The sequence below is a fragment of the Anolis carolinensis genome, unplaced genomic scaffold, assembly GCF_035594765.1.
Source record: "Anolis carolinensis isolate JA03-04 unplaced genomic scaffold, rAnoCar3.1.pri scaffold_20, whole genome shotgun sequence".
Taxonomy (NCBI): Eukaryota; Metazoa; Chordata; class Lepidosauria; order Squamata; family Dactyloidae; genus Anolis; species Anolis carolinensis.
In genome coordinates this window covers 886,445-913,284 of record NW_026943830.1, presented here as the reverse complement: position 1 = coordinate 913,284, position 26,840 = coordinate 886,445, and the positions used below count along the sequence as shown (strand labels likewise).

General features: G+C 41.9%; 1 protein-coding gene across 2 annotated transcripts in view; it reads left to right on the top strand.

Annotated features, from left to right (window-relative positions):
- The first annotated feature begins 3,533 nt into the window (after positions 1-3,533).
- The window catches only part of ctdsp2 (CTD small phosphatase 2), a 72,069-nt gene continuing 48,762 nt past the window's right edge, over positions 3,534-26,840 (top strand). Inside the window, exon 1 of one of the 2 annotated variants that reach the window (XM_062966427.1) lies at positions 3,534-4,077. In XM_062966427.1, coding sequence (XP_062822497.1) covers positions 4,011-4,077 — 67 coding nt within the window. In that variant the 5' untranslated portion in view covers positions 3,534-4,010. The remainder of the gene's footprint in view (positions 4,078-26,840) is intronic. The other variant, XM_062966428.1, reaches the window with a different exon arrangement.

Genomic DNA, 26,840 nt, shown 5'->3' with positions numbered 1-26,840 from the left:
AATTTATTTAATAACCTGCTTGCAGTCCTCTTGCCTTGTGTGTTACAGGGATTTTTTATTTGGGGAGAGAGACTCATTAGAAAGTGTTGAGAGAAATTGGTTGGTCCCTTTATTTCCACTACTCCTGGCAACAAGAAATCTTTTGACTGTGTTTCATATTGGCCTCTGCACCGATTAGTGCTAAACCCTTCCATACACATCTATCTATCTATCTATCTATCTATCTATCTATCTATCTATCTATCTATCTATCTATCTAAATATCTAAATATCAAAGTATCTGTGCACACACACACATATACATAAACACACATATATAAATACATATGTTTATACATATATAAATTTCTGGTGTATTTATTTGTGGTATGGCACTATTATGTGCTTCTTTGTAAGCCATCCCAAGTCGCTTTTGGGAGATGGTGGTGAGATATAAATAAACTTATTATTATTATTATTATTATTATTGTTGTTGTTGTTGTTGTTGTTGTTATAAGTCTGTCTGCTTGTACCACAAAAACTGTTACTAGGTGAAGTGGCCCTCTGTGATGTCACTGAATTGGCTGTTGCTAGGTGAAGTAGCCCTCTGTGATGTCATTGGGAAAGAAAGGTGACATGTGTATGAGAGGATGGGAGGAAGGAAAGGAGGAGACACAAAGAGAGTGGTGTTGCCATGTAGACTTTGTGAGGTAGGCCATCTCAGAGCTGGAGAAGGAAGAAAGCAGGCAAGCCCCGGCCTTAATGAAACCCAGGCAACACCACGCAGATACAGCAGTTGTATATACAGAGTATAAAAAGAATTAAGCATTTGGGCTAAATAAATACATTTATCTTGGAGAAGAAATGTTACAATGGCAACTTAATCAGAGTTACAATGCCACCTTCAATTGCTATATTATGTCAGCTCTTGAAAGTATCTTCAGACAGACATGCATTGCTGAAGGGAACACCTCCCTTAAAGTTTTTTTCTGCCATCTTGCAACACTTCTCTACTATCAGGATTTTAATAATCCTGTCAAGGGTGTGTAGAACCAGATTTTTTTTTTGGGGGGGGGGGAATGAAAACAATTCCAGAATTATAAGATGTTAAGTGTGCATATACAATTTTCTGTTATTACAACAAGTTAAATACACATTTTGAAGAACTAAATTCTGCCCAGAATTTCCCCAGGATTATACATTCGCCTTTAAGAGTTTGTTCATTTTGGGAACATCCTGCATGTGTCTGTGTATGTGCACATATCAGGATGTATGATATATATAAATGTGTGTGTGTGTATGTGCAGATATAATTCAGACTGTCCCGCGTGTGATATGTGTGTGTATATATAGGTAAAGGTAAAGGTTTCCCCTGACATTAAGTCCAGTCGTGATTGACTCTGGGGGTTGGTGCTCATCTCCATTTCTAAGCCGAAGAGCCAGCGTTGTCCATAGACATCTCCAGGTCATGTGGCCGGTATGACTGCATGGAGCGCATTGGCATGTTTTCGAACTGCTAGGTTGGCAGGAGCTGGGGCTAACAGCGGGCGCTCATTCCGCTCCTGGGATTTGAACCTGGCACCTTTTGGTCCGCAAGTTCAGCAGCTCAGCACTTTAACACACTGTGCAACCAGGGGCCCCTGTGTGTATATATACAGTATATGTGTGTGTGTGTGTGTGTGTGTGTGTGTGTGTGTATGTATGTATGTGTGTGTATATATATATATATACCTATGTTTATGTGCACATATAATGCAAGCTGTCCCATGTATTATATATATGCGTATGTGTGTATATGTGTGTGTGTTTATGTGCATATATAATGCAGACTGTCCCACATGTGTGATATATATATCTGTGTGTTTCTGCACATACTGTATATGTTTGTGCACATATAATGCACTGTCCCATGTGTGTGATATATATATGTGTGTGTTTGTACAGGGCTGTAGCCAAGGTAGGGGGTTAGGGGTTCAAACCCCCCCCCCCCAAATTTTTAGGTTTAAAAAAAACCTCCTGATTTACTCATGAATTTTAACTGGTTAACCAAATCCCCATGAGTGTCCACTGAAGTTTATCAATGGAGCTGATTTCTAAATTATTTTGCATGATAGAACTACTCTTCATAATTCGCTAAAAAAAGGTTTAACTGGTTATGGCCCTGTGTATGTATGTGTGTTGTGTGTGATATATATATGCGTTTGTGTGTTTCATATGCACATAAAATGCAGACTGTCCCATGTGTGTGATATGTGTGTGTATATATATGTGTGTGTGTGTGTGTGTTTTTTGTCCACATAAAATGCAGACTGTCCCGTGTGTGATATATATATATATATATATATATATATATATATATATATGCATGTGTATATATGTGTGTTGTGTGATCTATCTATATATAAGGTAAAGGTAAAGGTTTCCCCTGACGTTAAGTCCAGTCATGTCTGACTGGGCGTTGGTGCTCATCTCCATTTCTAAGCCGAAGAGCCGGCGTTGTCTGTAGACACCTCCAAGGTCATGTGGCCGGCATGACTGCATGGAACGTCATTACCTTCCTGCTAGAGCGGTACCTATTGATCTACTCACATTGGCATGTTTTCGAACTGCTAGGTTGGCAGAAGCTGGAGCTAACAGCGGGCGCTCACTCCGCTCCCAGGGTGTGAACCTGGGACCTTTCGGTCTGCAAGTTCAGCAGCTCAGCGCTTTAACACACTGCGCCACAGGGGCTATATATGCGTGTGTGTAAATATGTGTGTTTGTGGGCACATATAATGTAGACTTTTCCATGTGATATATATATATATATATATATATATATATATAGTAGAGTCTCACTTATCCAACATTCTGGATTATCCAACGAATTTTTGTAGTCAATGTTTTCAATACATCGTGATATTTTGGTGCTAAATTCGTAAATACAGTAATACCTACGTAGCATTACTGCTTATTGAACTACTTTTTCTGTCAAACTTGTTGTATAACATGATGTTTTGGTGCTTAATTTGTAAAATCATAACCTAATTTGATGTTTAATAGGCTTCTCCTTAACCTCTCCTTGTTATCCAACGTATTCGCTTATCCAACGTTCTGCCGCCCCGTTTATGTTGGGTAAGTGAGACTCTACTGTATATATATATCACACACGGGACAGTTTGCATTATATGTGCACATAAACACACACACATATTTTGCCTGGCTGCCCTCTTAAGTCAGCCCAGGCTGCGACGCCTCTCGGGAGGAGGAGGAGGAGGAGAGCCTCCGCCCTGCGAGGGAGGGAGGGAGGGAGGGAGAGAGTGCTGCCCTTCCCTCCCTCCCTCCCTCCCTCCCTCCCAAAAGGGGGCGTGGCTTTGGGACGCTCCGCTCTTCCCTCCGGCGGCTGGAATGTTTGTTAAGGTAAACACCGCATAGTAGAGTTGTTAGCCACGCCCAGCCCTCCCGCGCCGGAGCCAATCGGGGCGCCCGAGCGGTTTCAAGGCCACTCTCTGTACATATGTATGTGTGCGTGTGTGTGTGTGCAGGAAGGGAGCGTGCGCGCGTAAAGGAGAGAGCGAGGGGGAGGGAGGGAGGGAGAGAGGTGGGGCTTTTAGGAGGGTCACCAAAATAACAAAAGCAAATCGGAAGGTGTGTGTGTATATGTGTGTTTGTGTTTTTGTGAGAAGGAGGAGGAGGGTGAGGGTGGTCCGGGGCCTCGCTTGTTTACCCAGAGGAGAAGGAGCCGGGGAGCCTGGAAACCGCCGGTGTCCCATTTCCTCCCTCCGTGGCGCGCGCGTGTGGATGTGAGTGTGGGGTTCCCCCTCCTCTGCCCTCCCCTCCTCCCTCTTCGCTTCGCTTCGCCCGCCTCGGGTTCTCCATGTTGGACCCGATCTGAGGAGCGACTCCCGTTTGCATGCTTGTAGATTGGAAGGAGGAGCGGAGGCCACCCTCCTCCATTGCATTGTGCCCCCCTTCCTTTCCCCCCTCCCTCCCTTTTCCTCCTCCTCCTCCTCCGGAGCCTGGGATCCCCTGGGTCTGCGGGGGATTGTTAGATGGAAAGCCGGTCCATCATCACCCAAGTGCAGAGGGACGACGCCGCCTTGGTGCTCGCCAAGCAAGGTAAGCGGGCCGGGGGCAAACTTCGGGGAGTTGTTGCCGCCTTGCCTTGCCTGCCTCCCTCCCTCCCATCAAAGGCAAGGGCAGGTCTCCTTTGGTGGGCCTGCTTGGGAGAAGACTGCGTTTTGCAAGCCACTTGGAATGGGATTCGCCAGTTTTTCTCTCGCTGTTTGTGGATCTCTTTGGGCAGCGACGTCACTTCTCGCCACTCGCTTTTGTACGCTTTCCTCGCTGGTCCACGATTGGGACTTGTTTTTTGGTCATTTCCATCGCCCCCTCCACGCGGGATTTCTCTTTTCCCACGCGGGATATTGCCCCCCACTTCCACGCAGGATTTTTCCAATCTCACGCGTGTTTGCTCTCCACTTCCACAGCCAATATCCCCCACTTCCACGCGAGATTTTTTCCACTCCCACGCAATATTTTTTCCACATTTACCACGCGCGATATTCCTCTACTGCCACTCGCAATATTCCCCCACTTTCACGGGAGCCGTTTCCCCACTTCCACGCGAGATTTTCCCATTTCCACGCGAGATTGTTTTCCTCGTAACACGCGCGGTATTCTTCCATTGGCGATATTCTCCCACTCATTTTTTTTCCATACAGTAGAGTCTCACTTATCCAAGACTCGCCTATCCAACGTTCTGGATTATCCAACACATTTTTGTAGTCAATGTTTTCAATACATCGAGATATTTTGGTGCTAAATTCGTAAATACAGTAATTACTATATAGCATTACTGCGTATTGAACTAGTTTTTCTGTCAAATTTGTTTTTAAACATGATGTTTTGGTGTTTTAATTTGTAAAATCATAACCTAATTTGATGTGTAATAGGCTTTTCCTTAATCCCTCCTTATTATCCAACATATTCGCTTATCCAATGTTCTGCCGGCCCATTTATGTTGGATAAGTGAGACTCTACTGTATTTATTGCACAATATTTTCCACTCATGAAAGCCTCCCCCCATTTTCACGTGAGATTTCTTCACTTCCATGTGCGAAACCACCCCCCATGTTCATGAGAGATGTTACCCCACTTTCATGCCTGATTTTTCCACTTCCATGCAAGATTTTTCCCCTTTTCCACGCGTAATATTCCTCCACTTCCACACAAGATATTCCTCGCCTTCACACGAGACTTCTTCACTTCCACACACAATATCACCCCCTCTCCCATGTTCACAGGAGACGTTACCCCACTTTCATGCGTGATTTTTCCACTTCCACGCGAGATTTCTTCCCCTTTTCCACACGCAATATTTTTCAACTTTCTCTTGCGATATTCCCCCATTTTCACGGGAGACGTTTCCCTACTTCCATGTGAGATTTTTTCCATATTCCACGCACAATATTTCCCCATTTCCACTCGTGATAGCCTCCCCACTTTCACACAAGATTGCTCCACTTCCACACATGAAATTACCTCCCCCTTTACACTCCATTTGTCCCTAGCGTGATCTCTCCCATTTCAAGGCCAGATTTCTCCCATTCCAGGCAAGATATTTACCCACTTTCACACCCAAAAGCCTCCAGTTAAACGCCATATCTCGCCATCTGCGATATCATATCCCCCCACTTTCACAGGAGACGTCCCCCCAATTTCACCAAGCCCTCCTCTTCCACACGTCAATTGTTCCTCTTCCTAGTGTGATTTCCCCCTACTTCAAGTGTAAGTGCAGCCCTAGACCACACTGCAGGCTTATCCTGGAGAGATTTACAAAGAGGTCTAGAAACAGAATGCAATCAAAGGAGGAAAGGAATGCAACACTATGCAGATTGACTTGGGAGCAAGTCCTCTACTGAAGTCTATGAGATTGGCTTTTTAATAAATATGTCAAGGATTAAGGACATCAAGAGCAGTGCCAAGAAAGATGCTCAACCGGGGAAGAGATATTTCCCCTTCAAGATGCTTAAGGGGTTTGCAAAGCCCTTTCAAATCAGGAGTACAAGGAGAGGAGGGGGACTTGCTGGCCAATCAGAAAAAGAGAAAGCATGTTTGAGCAAACATCAGTTCAATACACACTGGTGCAAATAAATCTAGGAGGTAGGAGGGAGAAGAGGGCGATCTTAAAAATATGAATGGCCAAGGGAAAATGGCAGTGATTTCAAGTGGAACAGTAACAGGTGGGGAAAAAACACCCACAAAAAGGTGGTATCAGTGTTTTGGAAAAGGTACATTTCCTCATTTGAGGAAAATGCCAAGCAGAACTGATGCAAAAAAAAGGTGGCTGGGAAAACCTGCCAGAGGAAGCTCTTGACACAGTAGACCCAGGACTACCAACCTCAAATGCCTTTCTAGTACAACTAGGGCTGCCACTACACTGCAGGATGGATGCGGTTTGAACTAGGCATTTAAAAGTGATGTCAAACTACATTAATTCTATAGTAGAGATGCACCTTAGGAATCATTCTAAATTATAATGGTACATTTTATTAGTTACCCAATTTCCTCACAGCTCAAGGCAAGGAACATCACAGTTAAAACACCCAGATAAGATATAATACCATTACACTATGGATATTAAAATACATAATATAAAGATTACAACACAGTACTAGTGCTATATATAGCAGTGTTGTCTTCGTGGCTCGATCAACATGCTCCAGGTTGATTTTTTAAAATAGAAATTATACCTTTGCCCAGTATTTTTTTCATAAAATTCTGGGCAGTTAATTACGGCTTTAGGATCAGATTCCCCCCCCCCCCCTTTCCTTGTCCTCTCCCTGCGAGAATAAGAACACACATCCATATTTTTCTGAAAGCAGCAATGGAATGCCGTCATGCTAAAAATGGAGCCAGATTTTTTTATTTTCTGGAGGTTGTTTGGGCACGGGAAGCATGGATCCCTTCGCTCCTGAATGTCAGATCACAGATTTTCCAAGTCTGCTTGGGTTTGTTTTATATCACGTTTGTGGGTCCGGGATGTTCTCCATGGTGGAACACCTGTTAAGTTCTGTTCAAAGAGAGCTGTATTAACAGAGTTTTAGTATAAAAAGAAGGGCAGGAAGGATATGAGGTGGGAGTGAAGTTCTGGCACCTTTAGACGATTCATTAATTTCTATGGGGCATGTTGATGTGGAATGGAGGGCACTCACCATGTCGTGTTGCAGGCAGGTTTTATTTATGACCTCTTCTGGGTCACCAAAGAGCTTGAAATTCAGTGTGGGCAAATGACTCTCCCTACCTCCTGTTCAGAGAAGTGAAAGTAGCTCGTTCTAAGGATTTAGGCGGCAATATAATCCCACGCATATTTACTGGAGAGAGCTATTGAGAAGCAGTGCTCTCAGCATCAGACTGTGACTCTGAAAATCAGGGTTCAAATCCCCGCTTGGTGATGGAAAATCCCTGGGTAATCTTGGGCAAGTCAAACTCTCTCAGGCTTCTGGTGCTCTGTAGAGTCACCTAAATTAGAAAAGGCTTGAAGGCTTACAACAATATTTACTTCTTTGGAAGGACAACTGAAACACACATAATTAGGCAGTAGAAGAGAGGTGAAAGCAGTTCATGATCAGGATTTGCTTTGGAAATAAACAGGCACGATATCTGTTTCTTAAAAAATACATAAAATATACCTTTTGGGGTCTAATTCAAGCTTCCTTTCTCCTTTCACATTGCCTTTTTCCCTACCGATGTCTGGGGAAAGGGTTTCATAGTTCTTTCCAAATCTTTATGCCTGCCCCTTTTGGTGTCTTTTGAGCTTGATGCCTTTCTCTGGAGTCTCTTGAAGAATATGGAATATTCCTGCAGACAAATGCAATGCAAAACAAACTGGAGTCTTGCCAGCTCTGTCTATTTGTGATAGGGGGATTTTTAGTTTGCATCCTATGTTAATGGTTATCCTTGGAGTAAGCACCATTTAGGGGTGTTCACTAGTATTGGCTTCTCCTCTCTTTATGGCCAAGGCCTGTGTATGAAGGATGTAGGAAAACCTGTTGATATGCAAGGCCCAGTGTGTGTTTATGTGCGTGTCTGTTTTTATATGCTGTCTTGCTGGGTGGCTCAACAGAAAGGATGCAGCTTGGTCACCAAACAGACAAGGATTTGGCGTGGTTAGTTATACTCTGTAATGGGTATGGACCCGGGTTTTTATTTTTAAAAATTGCCTCCTCACTAGTACTACTGGAGGAAGAAATAGCTGCTTTCTCCAGGAGTGACGTTCTCCTCCCTCACCAAAAACCCATGCAAGTAAAGTTAATATTGGGGGGAAATTGGAGAGGACTCAAAGGTGGTGGTAGTGAAAGGGAAAGAGATTTAGCCATTTTGATGACAGCCTGAAAGAGCAGTAATTGATGTGTAGTCGAAGTGTGTGGAAAGCTTAAGGACAGATAATGTTGACAGATTTCAGCTGTCAATGTCACAGCTGTCCAACCAGGCAATGGGGACAGGGTGCACAGAAGATTACCTTCTGTTGTAGAAATCCTTTGCCTCACAGCAGGAATGGGCAAATGGTGGCCCACTGCTCCAGATGTTGCAGGTTGGCTTAGTCCCTCAGTCCAGCCATATTGATGTGTTTCCCTTGGCTGTAGGAGCATAAATGGTGATGGGAGATCAACAGGAATTGCAGTCAAACAGTTTTCCGAGAGTCACACATTCTAATTGTCTGGTCAAGATCATCTTAGGAAGTGTTCTTGTCTAGACTTAATTTAAGATATCATCAGGGATCAGTCAAGTCACTTTCTGTAATATATGTAGGAAATGGTTTGTTTGATCTCTAATGTCATCGATATTGTTATGGTTGCGCATAACATTCCGATTTTTTTTCATGTCAGGAGTTACTTGAGAAACTGGAAGTTGCTTCTGGTGTGAGAGAATTGGCTGTCTGCAAGGATGCTACCCAGGGAATGCCCAGATGTTTGATGTTTTACCATCCTTGTGGGAGGTTTCTTTCATGTCCCTGCATGGGGAGCTGGAGCTGACTGATGGAGCTCACCCACTCTCCCCGGAATCAAACTGCCCACCTGTCGGTCAGCAGTCCTGCTGGCACAAGGGTTTAACCCATTACGCCACCGGGGGCAATATATATAGAGAGAGAGAAAGAGAGAGGCAGAGAGAAAATGGATAACAATTCTTTGAAAAAAAATTACCAAGAGAATAAAAATAGAAAGGAAAATAAATGCAGACATAAGAAATAAATACAGTAAAGGAGGCAAAACCTGGGTCTTATCTGAGCTTAAGGGAGACTAATGGCCCAGAACTGTTCTCTTGCTTGACCAACTTTATCCTGCCCTGTCTCTTGGTTCAGTTAGTACACACAAGAGCATTTCCCCTCGTGCACAGTGTTTGGTGTGTGCGTGGGAACCGCAACTGTTTAGTCTGAAAACCCCTATTAAAGGGGTTTTGAAGACCCCTAATATTGCCCCTTTCCCATGCATACTGAGGGACCTTCCCATCTTTCACAAGATGCTTGTTTCCTTTCAGAGCCAAGACACAACCAGATGACATCATGGCACCATCCATTCCTGTCTCTTTCTTAGTTTATGTTGTCAGCTCAACCTATGCTATGGAGCAAAGCTTGTGAAATAGTGTGTTTATAGATTGCAAATTTCAGACTATGTACTGAGCAGGCTGTTGAAACTTGGGGGTTACATTTCTCCCTGGGATGCCATTAAAAATCTGAAAACACCTTCCCTAAATGTTGCTTTGGAGCCACATGAACAGGTCTCTCTAATTTTCTTTCTACCGCTGGTAGTTGATAGAGAATCAGCCTCCACCTCCATATACCTGCCACCCGCTGCTGCCTAATGATTAGTCTCACTGGAACAAGGCAAACATTAGCTCGTCTTTCGGGTTTGATTGGCAGAGCAAAATCCCACTTATGCGAGTCTCTTTAAGCAGCCATGGTGATGTAATATATTGGTACCACAGTCTTCTTTTTGAAAACTGGTGGGCTGTAAGCCTGTTGTTAGTAGATACTGGATGTGCAAGATATTTTAATGTTCTGTACCGTTTGGAAGAAAATTAAGATCAATCATATGGTTTGCAAACTGAAGAATATAAGATATCTGGGAGAGGGAAGTAGTAATAAAATTGTAGTAAGCAGCCTAATGCCCACCCCTCTGCCAGTTTTTGGACTGCAGTGTCTATAGTCTCCTAGCATTGGTCTTGTTGGCAAGGCCTAAGTGGAGTTATTTTCCCTAATAGCTGGAGAGTAGCAGATCGTTATTTTTTTCCTCCTTACATTGGTGAAGGGCACATGCTCAAAATGTTTCAAGAAACAGTTGTTGAATTCGTAGGAGAATGTCTGGAATGGAATTCCTTTCTGTTGCAGTCATGCCATATGTAATGATGTTTTCTGGAAAAAAATTAAAAGAAAACTTGGAGAATGGATTCATATAGGGCAGTGGTTCTCAACCTGTGGGTCCCCAGATGTTTTGGCCTTCAGCTCCCAGATATCCTAACAGCTGGTAAACTGGTTTGGATATCTAAAACACCTGGGGATATAGATATAGGGCCTAAACATCCTAAAGGTTCTAGATTCTGTCTATTAGTAATCATGGAAGCCAAACAGGATTGAGCAAATTCTTGGAAGGGGACTATCAGGGTATACCAAAGGTTGTGGGGCTGTACTTCAGAGAAAGGAACTGGCAAAACTACCTCTGAGTATTACTTGTCTAAGAAATCCAGAGGGTTGCCATAAATCAACAGGCAACTTGACAACTCATGGATTCGTATATGTTTAATAAACAAGAACTGCACTCTGTGGAAAAAAAATTTTTTGCTTCAGTGTCTGTGTTGGTACAACTCAGTGCCTAGTTCCAGTTAATTATTTATTTTTAAAGAAGAAACAGCACCCAGTGTTGTTCCTCTATTGAGTGAGTGATTGCAAGTTCAACCCTGAATTTGGGTATAGTCAGACATGCATGCACAGGAGTTAAAGCTCAGGACAGCAAATAAACACATGTTTCGCAGCTGTGCTCCTTGAAAAGTATCTTGTCACACAGGAATGAAGAAGCTGAAGCTTTTTCTAATGTAGCTCTAAAGCAAAAGCTTTGTTTGCAACACTTTTTCTGTTGGTTAAAAGCAAAGGAGCAGAGATAGTAGAAATGCTGGCAACCTGGTTTAAAAGATCTGTCATTCAAACATTCCCTAGTTAAATAAAGGAGAATCATTTCACCGTAATAGCAAGATAACTTTATTTGATGTTCATATGCAAATCTTAAACAAATAAAAATTTACTTCTTATAGACAGTAAAGATGTCTAAGGAGTTCTACAGATGTGATTGCGGCTTTGTTATCGGAATTAACCCCATTCTTTCTGCAGGGTGTTGCGGCTAAAACCTAGATGAGTTTCTTCACCACAGATTGTATAAACATAATTTTTGAAGAGGATGGATCTGGTATAGAGGGAAAGCTGCTTCCCCTCTCTTTATAATAGGATATGAAAGGTTCAACTTGGGGGAACGGGGGACTAAAGCCTTCAAAGCTGGGACACAAATGCCAGAAACCTTACACTCCTTCCAATCAATTTTAAAGCAATGTGAAAATACTCATAAACTATACAAAGAATAATACTTCAGAATCATCTTCCCTTGGAAATCCTTTTTAAAACACAGAGTGAAATGGAGGACTTCTGTTTCATGTTATGGCCTTTATCTTTTAAACATCCATGACAGCTTTATGAAAGGATCTTCTGTGTATTTCACTCTGGTATGGCTTGGGGTGGTGTTGGGGAGAATGGCATTTTGCTAAGAACAATAATGTCTAAATTCTTCACAACAACATGCAGCCCACAGGGAAGATGTTTCTAGCCTTGTATCTTGAGTGCTATTTGATCTACTGAAAAACTAATTTTCTATGCAAACCCTTCAGACTGGGAAGTTCATTTTTAAAGAGCTAGTATCAAATGATTGGGAATCTTCCCAATACACATTTGAGGAAACATTCAAATTCTAGCAGCCAGCATATAATGGTTTGGTATCTAGACAGCTAGGAGCCAGGGATTTATCAAATTCCAGGCCTGGCATTTGTTGTTGGGAGGGGAAAAAGCATGCTGGTGTATAAACTGGGGGATTGAGTATAATCGCATCTTTGAAAGTTATTTGTTAACTTTATGTGTTTAGAATTAATGATGCTTCTGCTCAGCAGAGACATTGAATGTGCCAATTTATTTCTAAAATGTGTAAACATTGCACAGATACATCACTTTGACACCTCTTTATTTGTTATGGCTCCACAGTTTGTGGTTTGCTTAATACCTTAAAGCAGTGGCTCCCAACCTTTTTTTTTCACCAGGGACCATTTTGACCAGGGACCACTCTCCAACATTAGTACCAAATGGGTTACGAATCAGTTTTTGGTCAACTTTAGATTCGATTTGGTTATTTGGGGTACTGATTCAGAAAATAACATTGGATAGATCACATCAGCTCTAGTTTCTGATACAGAACATATGCCACCCAGTAGTCGCCATCTACTCGCCCATGGAAAACCATATTTAATAATCTAGAGCTGATGTGGTCTATCCAATGCAATTTTCTGAAGCAGCACCCCAAATAACCAGAGGAACAGGTCTTGGCACCAATTTTCCCTACATGTCTCTCAGAGCTTATTTTAGGTCTCGCGTCCCACAGGTTGGGAACCACTGCCCCAAAAAGCACCACAATCCTTTTTGAGCTTGGAAGCTAAGTAGGGTCAGCTCTACTTGGATGGGAGACTCCATTAAATACCAAGTGCTGTGGGCAATATTTCAGAGGAAAGAACTGATAGAACCACCTCTGAGTATTTCTTACCTAAGAAAATGTGAAATTAATGGGATCACCATAAGTGCACAGCTGACTTGAAAGCACATGCACACACATGCACACAGAGTGCTTAATAAATGTGTGTGTGGGCACCCCTTCAAGTACTTATTGACATAAGGCAATTATATGATGTTCACAGGCTTTTCTTAAACAATAAATACTCAGGAATGCTTTTGCCAATTCTTTCCTCTGAAATATATCCTATAGTACTTGGCATTCATTGGTGGTCAACCATCCATGGACTATTCCGGGCGGCCCCTGCTTTGTTTCCAAGATCAGAAGGGATAGGATTTTTATCAAATCACAATTTTGTAGGATGGAACTGTAAGAAATAAAGAGGTATCAAAATAATGTATCGGTGTAGGGATACGATGCCTTTAGGTATTTTGAGAGCTTTAATCCACTATCTAAACCACAGCTCTGGTGAGGTCTCTGTAGCAAAGAATTATAACTTCCTTTTGAACTACAAATCCAAAAATTCTTTAGGATGGAGCCAGGGCTGATACAAGTGGTATCAAACTGCTGGAGCTGTAGTGCACATATGCTCTTAAAATATGGAAATTGAGGTCCTCTGGAATTTGTGTCTTTTTCTTTGAGCTTCCTCAGATCTAACAAAACACAGTTGAATTACTTGGTGAATGGCAGTGTTAGAAGCCTAGAAAAGTGGTAGATTGGGAATGCAGAAAGGACAATCTGGGGCTGTATAGTAACAGTTATCTTCGAGGACATGCCCCATGGTTTTTGCTAGTAGTCAATTTCATTTTAAATAACAGATACAGTTTCTAGGGCTTAAGCGTGTGTGCAGCAGATATTGTTTGACCTGGGTGTTCACTTGCCCCAGTGTCAGGTAAGGTCAAGCTGCTGGTTGGCAGTGAAGTGAAGGTACTGTTTGTTCAGATGCCACTCTATAATTCAAATGTGCTCTCAAGGTTCAGCAGTACAGGTCAGTCAGGTTTTTAAATTCAAGCCTGAACAAAGGTGGAAACTTCAGCAATCTCCAGATGTATTCGATTTCCTTGAATCCATCCAGCTTTTAAAAGGATATTTTTATCAAGTAGAAGTAAAAGACACAATGAATGTTCAAACCACATATGTAACGTGGTTGTTTTGGGGGAAGGGGGAAGGAGATAGGGAAAGGAAGGAACCTTGCAAGAACCCACAATAGCTGTGATTGTGTTGTTCTCCCCTACATTTTAAAACATTGTAAGGGAGGACACAGTAAAACAAAAACAAATGAAAAGAATGGGTCAGCAATGTGGTTTCTGATTCTAATGTGATGTCCACACTGGTACTATGGATACAGGAGGCAGTGGTCAAGAAGAGCCATTGCAGCCCTCTTATCAACTCCAGCTCCTCATGTGGGGACATGGGAGAAGCCTCCCACAAGGATGGTAAAACTTCAAAACATCCAGGCATCCCCTGGGCAACGTCCCTGCAGTAGGCCAATTCTCTCACACCAGAAGCGAGTTGCAGTTTTCGTGTCAGTCGCTCTTGACACGAAAAACAAAGAGAAGGTCCCTTCAAATCTACTGGTAGTCAATACAGACTCTCCTGGAGTGTTGAAATTGATGTTTCTGAAAACATGGTGATCAGAACTATGTTTTGTTTCTTCCGTATGTTTCCCCTTGCATATTTATTTTGAAATCAATAGCTTTGTTGAAGATGTTGCACCCCTGCCAACTAGCACAGTGGGGGACTTTGATTCCTCTGTGTGGTTCTTCCATTCCAGGAATTTCAGAAATAGCAGAGCCAATGTGGCAGAGTGGTTTGAAAATTAGGCTAGGATTCTGGGATGCCAGAGTTCCAATCTCCACTCAGCTGTGGAAACCCACTGGTGATCTTGGACCAGTCATTCTCTCTTCGCCTAAAACAAGGACAACAGCAAATCTTCTCTGAATAAATCTTGCCAAGAAAACCCTAGGGGAGAGTCACCGTGTGCCAGACTCAATTCAAGGCACATAGCAGCAATGTAATCCCTATGGGTTGAATATCCTTTATCCAAAGTGCTTGGGACCAGGAATATTTGGGATTATTTTTCCAGATATAGAATATATCAGATATAGAATATCTGAATTTGCATATATGAGATTTTAGTACGATATGGTGGCTTGCGTGGTGAACTACAATTCTGGAGAACAGGGTTCGAATCCCCACTCACCCATGAATACATATGGGGTGAACTTTACCAAGGCACACTCACTCAGCCTCTGAACAAATCCTTCCTGGAAACTCCCATGAAAGATTTGCCTTAGGGTCACCATAAGTTGGAAACAATTTGAAGGCATACAACACATAATGCCTTGGAAATGGGACATGAAATTCATTTATGTTTTATGTACACATAGCCTGAAGGTAATTTTATATTTTCATAATTTGGGGGCATGAAACAAAGTTTGTGTACCATCAGAAAGCAAAAGTGTCACTTTCCTAGCCACACATGTGGACAATTTTAGATTTTGAAATTCTTGATCAGGGATGTTTTGTTTGTACCTTTATTTCCCTTAAAGCATTTCTCTGGTTCTGGCAGCCTAATATTTTCCCCAGGGCAGCCTGTTTCCCTGAGGAACATTCCCCTGACCTGACTGGTACCACGGCACACAATATACTAAAATGCTATCACCATCCTTTTACATTTATGGATAATTTTTTGTTGTGTGGTAAGGCATCTTGAGGTCACACTCTCAGTGTTGCCTTCTTTGTCCTTCCTTCTCCTTGCCCCTTTTGCTCCAGATGCCTTTCAAGAGAAGCTGTCAGATCACAGCATCAAACAGATGGTCCAGCTACTCAAATCTGCTTTCTGCAACCAAGGTCTCCCCATAAGTTTTGGAAAACAACTCTCATAAGTTTTAGTCAGCAAGACCAAGGATATAGAACTTCAGGGGAAACCTTTACCTTACCTTAACATTCACAGTTAGGCCCTTGAAGGAAGATTGAGAGAGAGAGAACCTTGAGAATGGCCCTGCTGTGTGAGACCAGAGACCATCTTTATGTTGCTGGTAGTGCTGCACAAGATGCTTCCTGGAAATGGAGAAGCCAAGGCAGGTTGACGATAGTCTTTTGCTGTGGTTTCACACCAGGATATGATATTCTGATTTATACCACTTTCTTTTGGAGATGGACTCTATTTAGCTATCTTGGTTAATAAGTAGATTTCACATTCTGTAATATTTTCAAGTCCCTTTAAAGTTAGAGTTTGTTAGGTTTGTTATAGGTTAACATTTCGTGTGCTTAAAAGATCAATGTAAAACGAACTAGAGAAAGACTAAGTAATAATCAGCCACAAAAAAACATGACTATCTCTAGAGACTTCAATTTTTGGCCATGCTCTATGATGAGCTTTTGATATTAAAATCTAAAGAAATTGGGAAGACATACATTGTGGTCTTGATATGTGCTAGGGTTTGGTTCCAGGAAGTCCTATGAAAATTCTATCATATAAAAGGTAAATGTTTTCCCCTGACGTTTAGTCCAGTCATGACCGACACTGGGGGTTGGTGCTCATCTCCATTTCTAAGCCGAAGAGCCAGCGTTGTCCGTTGTCCGTGTCTGACATGACTGCATGGAGCGCCATTACTTTCCCGCCGGAGCGGTATCTATTGATCTACTCACATTTGCGTGTTTTTGAACTGCTAGGTTGGCAGGAGCTGGGGCTAACAGCGGGTGCTCATTCTGCTCCTGGTATTTGAACCTGGGACCTTTTGGTCCGCATGTTCAGCAGCCCAGCGCTTTAACACACTGTGCTACCAGGGATCATATACAATGGTGTAATAAAGGGATGTCTCTATGTGTATGGCAAAATCAGTGTTTGCTTCTGGGGGAGGGGATATATTTTCAAACTTTAGGTGGTTGGATAGTTGACTCTGTGGATCTGGAGGGTCAGCTGTCTTGGAATATTTGTGTACTTTGCATTTTTCCTCCCTCACCTGTTTAAAGTTGATTTTCACTTTGATTCTTTTTGAAAGAAGAATTTAAGAGAACCTGTTTATCATGAACTACTAGCATCCAAGTAGTAGTCTTGTCCATGATTATTACAGAGGTTTGTAGTTCTTTACACATGCCAGGTAGTATCTACACTTGGGTGGAGACCTCAGTGAAAAAATCTTGACTTTCAGATGACTGCATTCTACATTAAATAAGGGGACTTGTGTGTCCCTCCAGATGTTGTTGGACTGTAATACCCATCATCCTTAGGTGGCACAGCTATTGGTGAGTGATGCTGGGAGCTGCAGTTCAGAAATGTCTTGCAGGCCATATTTTTCCCAACCCTCTTTTACATATTCATTTTTTTAAAATGTTGTCCCTCCATCCCTCAACGCCCACTGCATCATTTATATTATTTCAGCTTGACCACTAAAGGTTCCCTGCCAGAGGTTTTGTGGTAGTGGGAATTGAAAGATAGGCTGGCTGCACATACACGATCAGTCAGTGCAAGGCATTGATCACAGCAATTACGTTTTCTAAAGACCTGTAATTTCTTAAGGCTACACCCCTGTGCATACGTGCTGGGAGTAAAGCCATGTTCAGACATTTACTGGCAAAGTATGGAGGACGGAATTGGGGTTGCATCTGAGTCTGGGAAATTCATTTAAAGTAATTAGTTCCCATTCTGATTCTAAGTCCCCCAAAGTCTATAGTGTTAGAAGTAATCTTTTTTAATGACAAAAATAGCTGTTTGATTTCTTATTTCTTTAAAGTAACTAAGATAATTATTTCAAGGCAGTAGCCTGAGACACAACCTGAATCAGTGTTTGAACCATGGGAAGTTCCTCTTACATATTTTAGTAATTCTACATCTACGTGGTTATTAAAAAAGCAAGCTAAGTGACATTTGTGTTGCAAAAAAGGGTGACACCATCCCTCCTCAGACTGCAGCAATAATATATCTTACTTATAACTTTGTTAATGGTGAAATAGCAAAGAACACAGTCTTTGTAAGCAAGTTATTTTTACACTCTGAGTCCCACACCCAAAGCAGGCAGATTTTTCTGCTTCTCTCAAGCAGAAGATCTGATGGGAAAAAACTTCACTGAGCATACTTGGAATTTTCTAAGCCAGAGGTGGAGACCATTTGGCTTTACGGATGTTTGGGACAATAACCCCCAGAATCCCTGATATATGACTGTGCTGCATGGGGCTGATGGATTCTGCAGGCCAACACATCTGGATTGGGGAACAAAGGTTAACCACTGTTGTGTTGAATAATCGTTGCACATTTGTGGTTTTTTATTACACAGAGGAGTCTACATAGGAGCAGCTGCATAAATACTTCGTGTGTGTGTGTGTGTGTCTGTCTGTCTGTCTGTCTGTCTGTCTGTCTGTCAGTGAAGGGGCGAGAGCAATGGTGTCCAACCTTTGGTCCTCTGGGTGTTTTGGAATTCAGCTCCCAGAATTCCTGAGCATTAGACAAGCTGGTCAGGGCTTTTGGGAGCTGGAGTCCCAAACACCTGGAGGACCAAAGGTTGAATGTCACTGGGATAGAGTTTTAATTAATAGGAGGAGCATAAGCTATTCCATGAGCTTGATGTTAATTGATCTCTTGGTATCAAAAATGCCATGTTGTGTAATTTGGATTCTTTACATGTAGTCATCATGAACTTGTGCTTCTTGCATTTTATGGCTATTTGGATTCACTGGTAACCTTCCCCTAGGCCTGTATGTGTCTCTCTGTGTGGTCATTTGCTGTGCAAGTAAATTTGTATTTTTTGTAATTGAAAGAAGCATTATTGGACAGACACCAGTTTATGGTCCCTTTGAAGAAAGAGTTTGGGAGGGGAGGGGAAATAGCTGCACTGTTGTGTTTGCCACATAACACAGACACACACATGTTGCTGGCATTAAAACATTGGGAAAATGTGTGTGAATGTGTGTGTGTATGATTGATATGAATACTCCTACACATTCGCTGCTGGGGTCTGGGGTGCTGTTTTTGAAATGCTGCTTTAGTTATGGTGACTGGTGACAATAATTTCTGAGCCTGCAATCAGTGCTTGGTGCCCGTTTTCCTGGACCCAGCAGGAGAACCATTAAGGCTGCTGTTGCTAGATGTCTAAGTTCTCATTTCTCAGGTAAACCTCTCTTGCTCAGAAGCGGTTACAGAAAGGCGTAAATAGAAGAACCGTGTTTCAACACCCTCTTTCAGCTGAATGTACTTTGCTGCATTGGGCAGCAAGCGGGGGGTGAATCAGAAACTGAAGGGTACCTCTCTGGGTCTGCTACTACTCTCAGCCGCTTCTACACTACTATGAAATAAAGATTATCAAAGCAGAAAATCCACATTATCTGCTTTGAACTGGAATATATGAGTCTACACTGTCATGTAATCCCGTTCAAAACAGATAATCTGGATTTTATATGGCAGTGTAGAAGAGGCCTCTCTGAGCCTTGGAACAAGTTGCTATCTGTTTTTCATTACTGCCTTGAAAAAGAAAACACAAAATAAATCATTTTGATAGCTGTCGGTATACCATATGATTTCTTGATTTTTGCCTCTCCGCCCCGTGTGGGCCCCTAGTTCCCTACACTTGTGTATGCTATCTTTTAGATCTTATTTTCCCATCTTGTTGCTTGTATTAAAAGCTAAAAATGGGACAGTTTAAAAGCAAACCATGTAGAAAAAATGTCCAACCAAAATGCCCCCTAACCCTCTTTTGCAACTGAAAACATGTTCAGTGTCATCTTCTACTATTTTTTAATGTCTTGCATTGCTTCTGGAATGTGCCCAGGCTCTGGCTTTGGCAGACCTCCCAGTTCTCTTCCTAGGAAGCGAGTAATTGGTGATAGGCTGAGATGGCTGAAGGAAAGGACTGATTGCTTGCCAGGTTTGGAGGGGGGACGAAGCAAGGTTGCGCACATTGCAAGTAGCATGATTTGTACATTTTGAAAGATTACTACAAACCACCTGACATCTCTGGTTGGTCAATCTGTCATACAAAACTGATCATGCTTTCTTCTTCTTCTCACCCAAGCCATCTTTAGACTGGGATAAAACATTCTCCATTTTCGCATTGCTAGGATGGCAGCACCCCCTTGAAAGGCTGCTTGTTTAATGTGCAGCTGCCGGTTTCTTAAATAAAAATACAGCTGGGTGTTTGTGAGAAGATGGTGGAGAATAGCTCCTCCTTATGATTTATTTAGTTGTTGCATTTTTGGGGCCGTTCAGTAACCAGTGTTCTCTGTTCAGTGTACCGTACACCAAAAGCATAAACATCAACGATAATAAAAACTGCCCATCATTGAAAACCAAGGTTTAAAAAAGTCACTGTAACATGTAAAGCTAAAAGTAAAACAAGCAATGTGGAACACTGCTAAGATGTAAAAGCACTAGCAGCATAAACTTAAAGTGGCAATAAGATCACAGAATGAATGTTATGATAAATCTGCTTCACCAAAACCTTCCCTCACCACCCCCCGACATTTCATGGCAATGTAGAATATGCATAATTACCATCATTGGTGGTTTGTACACATTGAGGTTATAAAAATGACAGATTCAAAGCATTGGTTTTGTTTTAATATCTGTTTTCTTTCCCATGTCTTTGTATGTTGCTATTGATTTGGTTTTGAGGGACATTATAGTGGCTCAAGTCACACTTACTTAGGCGATACCTCATTGTCTGAGGATGATTGTCTTCACATGAGCCTTTTACTTGTATGCACAATCCTTTCCTATTTTTGTGGTGTTCCTAAATTCAAACCCTCCAACTTTTCACTGGTGAAAAATGGGACACATGTAGTCTAGCAACACAAGAGAGTACTCAAGGTGGCTGCTTGGTAACAAGGAAGAACTAAAAAACTAAGAGAAGCTGTATTTTTCCTGAACTTATTGTGGAGAACGAAATTCCACCATTTCCTCCCTTTTCTCCTCTGCTGTGTTCAATGAATGCAAACTATTTGTGCACTTTACGCTCAGTTTGCAGCAATTGAATTGAGCTAATCTATAGAACTGTCCTTGATAAATCAGGACACTTTTGGAGTATGTTGTGTGCAAGGTGGACGTCTCAAAGCATAGTTTCCCATTTCATCCGAACTGGAAAACAATGGCTACAAGGATCAAAGCAAGCCATGATCCCAAACCAAAGCTAAAACATTATTCAAGATCTTGGTTTGTCTCAAATCATTTTATATTATATCTTGTTTTTACTGTTTTTCTCATATTATGCTACTTTTTAAAGAAACAGATGATCAAGATATGAAACAAGACACCTCCTTTTTCCTGCCACAGAATTATAGGGATAATCATTTTGCTGGGGAAGGATTGTCACTCTCCAGTTGGATTGCAACTGCTATCAGCAGTAGCGCCACTATAGCCATTGGTGAGAAATCATGGGAGTTGCCGTCCAACAATATATGGAGGGTGTGCTCAGATTTGCCCACCTGTGTTGTAAAGCCACCTTTTGAAAACTGACTAATTGCATCCCACCAGAGGCTTGAGGGCAGAAAAGTCTTTGTACCTAGCACCCAAAAGATGATAATTCTGGGGCTTGGTGAGACAGCAATTCTGGAAAGGTTTCTTCCCTTGTTTTCTCCCTGCAAGTGTGTCTCAGATGCGTTACTTGAGAACAGGCTTCAGGTGATGGTATCTGGCGCATGCAGGTTTGTGACAGGAGAGGCAGTTCTATCAGCTATTCAGTCCTGAGCCTGGTGACTGCTGGAGTTTAAATACAAAATACATTTTTTGTGTCAGGAGCGACTTAGGAAACAGCAAGTTGCTTTTGATGTGAGATAATTGGATGTCTGCAAGGACGTTGCGCAGGGGATGCCCAGATGTTTTACCATCCTGTGGGAAGCTCCTCTCATGTCCCTGCATGGGAATCTGGATCTGACAGACAGGAGCTCACCCCGCTCCCCGGATTCGAACCTCCAACTTTCAATCAGCAGTCCTGCTGGCACAAGGGATAGGTGAGAGAATCATGCTGTCCTCCAGATATCATGGGGTTGTAATCTCAGCAATACCGGCCAATGGGGAGGAATGCACTTTTGATTGGGCTTGGAAATGTATTGCTGGCCAGGGCAATGAAGCCAGCACAGTTATTACATGCTCAGAGTCTGTGGTGCCCATGCTCAGTCCACCCCCTGTTTTCTGCACTGCATTTTCAGCCCAAGGAAAGCATGTTGCATAATCTCAAGTGGAAATCACCAAAGCTATACCACTGAAGCCATGTTATTCCTGCCCAAATAGGGATGTCCGTGGGCACTGGTTGAAGCTGGTAGGAAGTTCTCCCTGCTGTGGAAGCTACCTGTGCCTCAAGCGACAGCAATAAATCCGAAAGGACCTTGACCTTGTTATTGATTTGTTACTCCCTGGATTCTTCTTATTGCTTGATTGCACGACAGGATTAACTTTGGCCTTCCAGATGTTTTGGACTTCAGGGACTTATGGGAGTTTTAGTTGAAAACATCTGCACAGTGAGGTTTCCCACTCGTGCCAAGCTGTAAACCGCTTAGGCCAAGTGTCTTAGAATACCTTCTCCCCTAAACATCCTCTTACCAAACAGGTTGGTTATTATTGTTTGTTTTCGTTGATAGTAAATATAGTAACTGTCAGCTTGCACAGCACTCGAAAGAGCACAAGAGGACAGATCTCTGCCGCAAGCAACATGCTACTTAGGGTGGGGGACAGAGAGGAGACAATGGAGAAAAAGGAAGGAAGTGAAGACCGTTTTAAAATACATGTTTTTCTTCCTTTTGCTTTGTTTCCCATCTGTGGAGAGGCTTTGCTGTAGGTCTTAGTCCTCTGAAATAAGGCAGGTGGTGATGAAGAAAAGAGACTTCTTGGAGTTATGGCAACACAATTTTTGCTCAGAAAACCTTCTAATTGGGTGGGCAGCTGCTGGTAGCTTTTACTAAGGATTTTGCAGGTTTTTTAGCTGTTTGCAGTTGGATATCTTTATTGTTTTATTGTGCCTGTAGCTCAGTGCTAAGGCAGATGCCTTGCATGCATAATGCCCTGGACTCAATCCCTGCCATCTCAGTTTACAAAGGATGCCAGATAATAGGACTGGGAAAGATTTTATTTTTCTTTGCCTGAGGCACCGGACCTCTCTCAGTTAGAGTGGATTAGAGGTCTTCCAGGGGGTTTTTTGGCTTTCTTTTTGGACAAGCTGTAATATTTAGGAGCTTCAAAGGTGTCACCAGCACCACCACAAAATGGCTGTCATGATGGAGGGGTTGTGCATTCATAAAATGGCTGCCATGGTACAAAATTCCCATTTTTCTAGGATGATGAACTGGTGAAACGAAAAGAGAGCTTGATCAAGAACCCAAATACAAGGTAGAAGTAAGCTCCTAAATGCAAGACACAAAACCACTACAGTCAGTCCAGGCAAAATGCCATGTTGGAGATGTGTAGAATAGGCAATCCATAGCACCATTGTTCAGGATCACACCTGCTACCAGACTTTTCTTTTTAATTCTTTCTCTTTGTAGGAGAGGCATGGTGATTGAGCAGAGCAAAGCTTGAGGTTGTCACATTTGTCATCATGCCTTCAAGGCATATGGCCCCAGAGACCCAGAGTTCTTGGAAAGGAAGGTAGCAAGTAGCACAATTGCCTCGAGCTTTATCTTCCAGCATCTGTTATACTGGTCCTGCAAAAAAAATTGATTCTAAAAATATATACATTATTCTAGCGACTTTCTGCTTCTTGATAGGTGGATGTGGAGAGTATAAACAAGGTATTACACCACGGATGTAAATAATTCTCCATCCCAGCCATCTGGGATGAGGATATACCTACAAACTGCAAGGGAAATAAATTATATGGCTGTTACGACACCTTTTCATGGTGTCCCACCGAGGGAAAGAATTCTCTGTACCCTTCTCCCCAGAATAAATGGGATAAAGAAGACACCCTACTTTGCATGTAAGAGTCTGATTGTGTGTCTTTGGATGTCACCCACCACACTATGTAACCAAATTTGTTAAAAAAATCTACTCCTCGTTATTCCTATTTAATTGTGTGGTACTTACTTTGAAAGTTGTTGTTATACTCCAGAAACTTTTTGTGGCTGCCACAAACTATGAGATAATAAGTTAGAGGGTGATATTTGGAGTATTGTTATGCAGTCTGAACGCCATTGAGGGTGCAAGGGGAATGTTTTCAGATGGAAGGCTTCATGCAGAGAAAGGACAAGGTACAAAAGAGACTGTGGCCCCTTCTACACTACCATATAATCCAGATTATCAAAGAACTGAATTATATGAGTCTACACAGCCATATAATCCAGTTCAGAGGAGGTGGTCTGGATTTTATATGGCAGTGTGGAAGGGGCCTGTGCTTCTTTAAAATTTACGTATAGAATCAGATGGCCCTTCAGATGTTGCCCAGTGATTCTCAACCTGTGGTTCCCCAGGTGTTTTAGCCTACAGCTTCCAGAAATCCCAGCCAGTTTACCAGCTGTTAGGATTTCTGGGAGTTGAAGGCCAAAATATCTTGGGACCCACAGGCTGAGAACCATTGTGCTAGACTGTCATATGCTGATCAGGCTGATGGGAACTTGCAATTCAACAACAAGCAGAAGGGTGACATGATACACATTTACCATTTAGGGTTTAGGTCACATGTTGGTCTCTCGATAGCAGTAGTGGCTGCCTATGGCTTCCTCACGGGCAGATTTTTTAAATTACACTGTTGCCCTGATCATTGGCCATGCTGCCTGGGGTGTATGGGAGTTGAAGTTCAAAATGCAGAGGTTACTAATCAAATCAGCCTGTGCTCAGTTTAGAAGCTTAGATAAACAAATATAGCATTTGTCTGAATGCGACTAGGGAAAGCATTATTTCAAGGCCAGAAAGTGAAACACAGGGGAAAACAAAATAAAAGAGCACCTTGATTCTATGTTACTCCCTATATTTTGCTTTTTCCAGCCATTGCTTGTAAAGCCAGGGATAAGCAAAGTGTAAACTGCAGGCCACATGTGCTCCAAAAATCTGTTTTTATGGTCTCCAGGGCCTCTCAGGAATCGTTTATTTTTAAGTCTTTTCTTGGCTCTAGAGTGCCCTTAATGCACTCTATGAGATAATGGTGGCATTTCCGTCATGTCTGGAGAGTGCCAAAATAGTTACAATTTTTAAAATTTAGTTTTTAACATAACAAAAAAATCACAAATAAAGAAAAAAAACAATCCTTTATCAACACTTAAACAACAACTACATAACCAATTATACAATTTCTCCCACAAACATGCATCACTCCTCTAATTCTATATAATAACTCTAAAACAGAAGTCCATTTTGAAAGAGGATTTCCTGTTTCCTTTTTGTTGGTTTCTCTATTGTTTAACACTTTTCTTTCTCCTTATAGAGAGCAAATTATTTACTTCTGCTTGTTTTTACATTAACAAACAATAGTTTATATCTTCTTCCTCAGATATATATTGATTTAAAAATTTCCATTCTTTTAAGAATTTGATTTCTCAACAATATTTTTTCACACATCTTCACTATCCAATCTTCTATACTTGTTGTGTCTATCGTTTTCTATCATTGAGCATATATATAATGCAATTTATATGTCATATTGCAGTATTCTCTTGTGTTCCTTTTTTTTATTTTTTTGGTCCAGCAATCTTAGCAACATAAATTCTGGTTTGAAGGTGATTCTTATCTTAAGAATGTCTTGGATTATCCCATGAATTTGTCTCCATAATTTTCAACCTTTTTACAAGAGCTGCAGTGGCACAGTGGGCTAAACACTTGTGCCAGTTGGGTTGCTGACTTGAAGGTTGCCAGTTCGAATTCATGGTGAGATGGAGTGACCTCCCATCTTTCACCTCTAGCTTGCCAGGACATGAGAGAAACCTCCCAAAGGGATGGTAACACAAACGGGCGTCCCCTGAGCAACGTCTCTGTAGAAAGCCAATTCTCTTGCAGTATGTTTTCAAGTAGCTTCTGTATGATTTTTTTAAAAAAGCCTTTTTACAGGTCTGTCACATGTGTTGGTAGGACCCTTCATGGCTTCACATTTCCAGCATTTGTTATTTGCTCCTTTATATATTTTTGATATTTTATCAACATTTTTTTTTTAAAAAAAACCTTCCAATTTGCCCTGAAACGCTTTAAAATGTCCACTGTTGGTCATGGGAGTACATTTCCACCATAATTTGCAATTCTGTCACCAATTTAGGCCCAGGTGAGACCTTTTTTGAAATTTTAAACATGATAAAAATGCATACAGAGGTGTTTGGGGTTAAACACATTTATTTTCCTTTTCGTTGCCCGAGGAACAAAAAGGAAAAAGGACTGTGCGGCCCCACACAGTCTCCAAGGAGGCTAATGGAATCCCTTAGCTTCCATACTTTGCCAATTTCTTCTATAAGGTAAAAGTAAAGGTTTCCCCTTGACATTAAGTCTAGTCAAGTCAGAGACTGCGGGTTGGTGCTCATCTCCATTCCTAAGCTGAAGAGCCAGTGTTGTCCATTGACACCTCCAAAGTCATGTGGCTGGCATGACTGCATGAAGTGCCATTACCTTCCCCTCCTGAGAAGTACCTATTGATCTACTCATATTTGCATGTTTTAAAACTGCTAGGTAGACAAAAGCTAGGGCTAATGACAGGAGCTCACCCTGCTCCACGGATTTGAACCTCTGACCTTTTGGTCAGCAAGTGTCTAGACCTTTCCTTCTATAAAGAGACACCAAATTTTATATGGAGGTTCTGAAGTTATGTGCAAAAGAGAGCTGCACTGTAGTTACATTTATTGCTGAAGAATATGATTATAAGCTTTATCCTAGGTGCTCCAAGCGTTAGAAGCAGAGCTAAGCGAGCTATATAGCACATGGCTTTTATTAATTAAAGCTTGTGTTTTAGATTCCAACCAAATTCCCCAGACAACATTTATACCCTTCTGAAATTACTTATACCTACAGAGCTTTGATATGATTCCCTGAGTTTCTGTATTGCCCAGATCTGCACAGCCATCATCAAATCCACTTGCCAGCAGGGCACACTTGGCAAGAGAATCCATAGAGAGGGAGCGATGCTTCCAACATCTATTTTAGGACATCAGAAAGACCTGAAGTAG